Source organism: Priapulus caudatus, unplaced genomic scaffold, assembly GCF_000485595.1.
Source record: "Priapulus caudatus unplaced genomic scaffold, Priapulus_caudatus-5.0.1 Scaffold1138, whole genome shotgun sequence".
Taxonomy (NCBI): Eukaryota; Metazoa; Priapulida; class Priapulimorpha; order Priapulimorphida; family Priapulidae; genus Priapulus; species Priapulus caudatus.
The window spans coordinates 74,624-77,064 of NW_014578199.1; the positions used below are offsets into that span (position 1 = coordinate 74,624).

Below are 2,441 nucleotides of genomic sequence, written 5' to 3' on the forward strand. Positions count from 1 at the left end.
TCACACAGGAGAGAAGCCTTACGCGTGTGATTTATGTGACTATAGGGCCTACCAGCTTGCGTGTCTCACGGCACACAAGTTTACTCACACAGGAGAGAAGCCTTACGCGTGTGATTCATGTGACTATAAAACCGCCTATTCCAGTACTCTGAAGTTACACAAGTTTACTCACACAGGAGAGAAGCCTTACGCGTGTGATTCATGTGACTATAAAACCGCCTATTCCAGTACTCTGAAGTTACACAAGTTTACTCACACAGGAGAGAAGCCTTACGCGTGTGATTCATGTGACTATAAAACCGCCTATTCCAGTACTCTGAAGTTACACAAGCGCACTCACACAGGAGAGAAGCCTTACGCGTGTGATTCATGTGACTATAAAACCGCCTATTCCAGTACTCTGAAGTTACACAAGCGCACTCACACAGGAGAGAAGCCTTACGCGTGTGATTCATGTGACTATAAAACCGCCTATTCCAGTACTCTGAAGTTACACAAGCGCACTCACACAGGAGAGAAGCCTTACGCGTGTTATTTATGTGACTATAGAGCCATCCAGATTACGTGTCTCAAGGTACACATGCGTAAGCACACTGGAGAGAAACCCCCGGTTCAGGGGCAGGAGGCTGGTGCTGGGGGCGGTCCTGTGTTCGAACCTCTTTCTGGGTAGCAGGTTGATCTTTTTCTCAAGTGTGTGGAGTGTGGACAGTTAACCACAACAATTACGAATCAGTTTCAATGTTCATCTTTATTAAAATCAGGTGCTGACATGAGTATGGAGTAAAAGATGTGTTTAAATGATAGAATGGTGAAAAAGCTACAAAATATAAATAAAAATATGGTGTAACTGAATGGGTGGAAATATTAAAATTAAATACGTAGAAATACTAAGCTAAAGTGATAAACTGCACAGAAAAGTAATGAACAGCACTAGACAGCGATATACTAACTATATACCTATCTATTAATTACTTAATTAACATAAATAAAGTATTTCTTAGCCTATTGAATAGTAATTACAATATCTGTAAATCGAAAGTAGAACGTATGGAACTGTTATTAAAAATAGATAACAATCTTACTTGCTGTAAAATTGTTATCAGTCACGCTCGCAGCTATACCAAGGAGATAATTGTGCCGTGGTAGCGCGAGTATCGCAGTAGCGAAGCGCCAGCACAAACGTAGACTTGTTCATTGCCATCCAGGCATATAGATACTAGTGCCACCGCTGCATTTGTAGGAAATTGAGTGTAAAAACTAAAAGCTGAACCGAACCCAGGTTATAAAATTCCGGAATTAATGTGACAGTGACAAAACATAGTCAGTGACAAAACACTCGGGGATTTTTTTCCATTTTAGCCCAAACGGGTTGAGTCAATCTGTGGTGAGTTACCTGTGTGCAGGTTCTTAAAATCTATCCATTATCTGCTTGTACCCAACACACACACACTTTGATTGCCGTTCCTTTCCGAATGTCCCAATGCTTTATCAGGAAAACAGTTCATTTTTCACCAGAGTACAGTTTGTTCAATGTACTATCGCTCTCCTTCTTTGTGTTGGCTTCACTCATCATTTCTCAGAACGGTTTAGTTTACTATAGATTCCTGCCAGTGTTGTGTTGTGTTGTGTGTGCCAGTTTATAGCCTGGACCCTGGAGTTTTTATAGTTTGTGATTGAAAAAAACATGTACTGTAACATCGCTTTTAACGACCACCGAAATACAACGTTATAATAAAGGTTATGTATAAATATGTAAATAAAGTGTGTGGTCCACTTCTCACACCTAGCGATTCCACAATTGCCGCAAGCACAGCACATGCCCTCCTTATTGATATTTCTTATTGCTTCTTAAGTTTTCACCTCATTTCTACTGTACAGCTGTGGTATTTAGTGTAGTATTTTAGCATGTCAGCTTGGGTGAGGCAATCTCTGCAGAATGAACCATCTTACGTAACTATCTATTCTGTGAGCTGTCGCTTGATTACTGTGTGGGAGCTGACATAAACAATCCTAAACTACGAAGTACATTACCATTATTATAAGAAACATAAGATTTATTAAGAATTACGATTGTTATAAATATTCACCACCAATCGCGTACAAGTTGCGATAATAGGTTATTTCCCCGCATTCGTTGTGTCACTACTGTGTATTGAAGTGCTACTCAATTGATGTCATACAACGTGATTGCATTGCATTATGATATATTACTAAGTATGTATGAGATTTGTGTATTAGGTAGTACTGTATTTTATTAGGGGTGTTCGGTTTTCATCTAACTAGTTCCAAGTACCTGTGGTGATATATGTGCAGACACATGTGTTTGTGATGTTTGCTAGAGACGGTTAATGAGTGGAACATGCTAAAGAACAGGACTGGGCCGAATGAGCACAAACACATGTATACAGTGGTATATATATATATATATATATATATATATA

The 2,441-nt window shown here is 39.3% G+C and overlaps 1 protein-coding gene across 3 annotated transcripts in view; it reads left to right on the plus strand.

The window, feature by feature from the left end:
• LOC106815530 (zinc finger protein 62-like) overlaps positions 1-1,081 on the plus strand; it is a 2,642-nt gene extending 1,561 nt beyond the window's left edge. Inside the window, exons 2-3 of one of the 3 annotated variants that reach the window (XM_014819993.1) lie at positions 9-92; positions 177-1,081. In XM_014819993.1, the coding sequence (XP_014675479.1) occupies positions 9-92; positions 177-670 (578 nt within the window). In that variant the 3' untranslated portion in view covers positions 671-1,081. Of the gene's footprint in view, positions 93-176 lie in introns of all 3 variants that reach the window. The other 2 variants (XM_014819994.1, XM_014819995.1) reach the window with 2 other exon arrangements.
• The last annotated feature ends 1,360 nt before the right edge of the window (positions 1,082-2,441 follow it).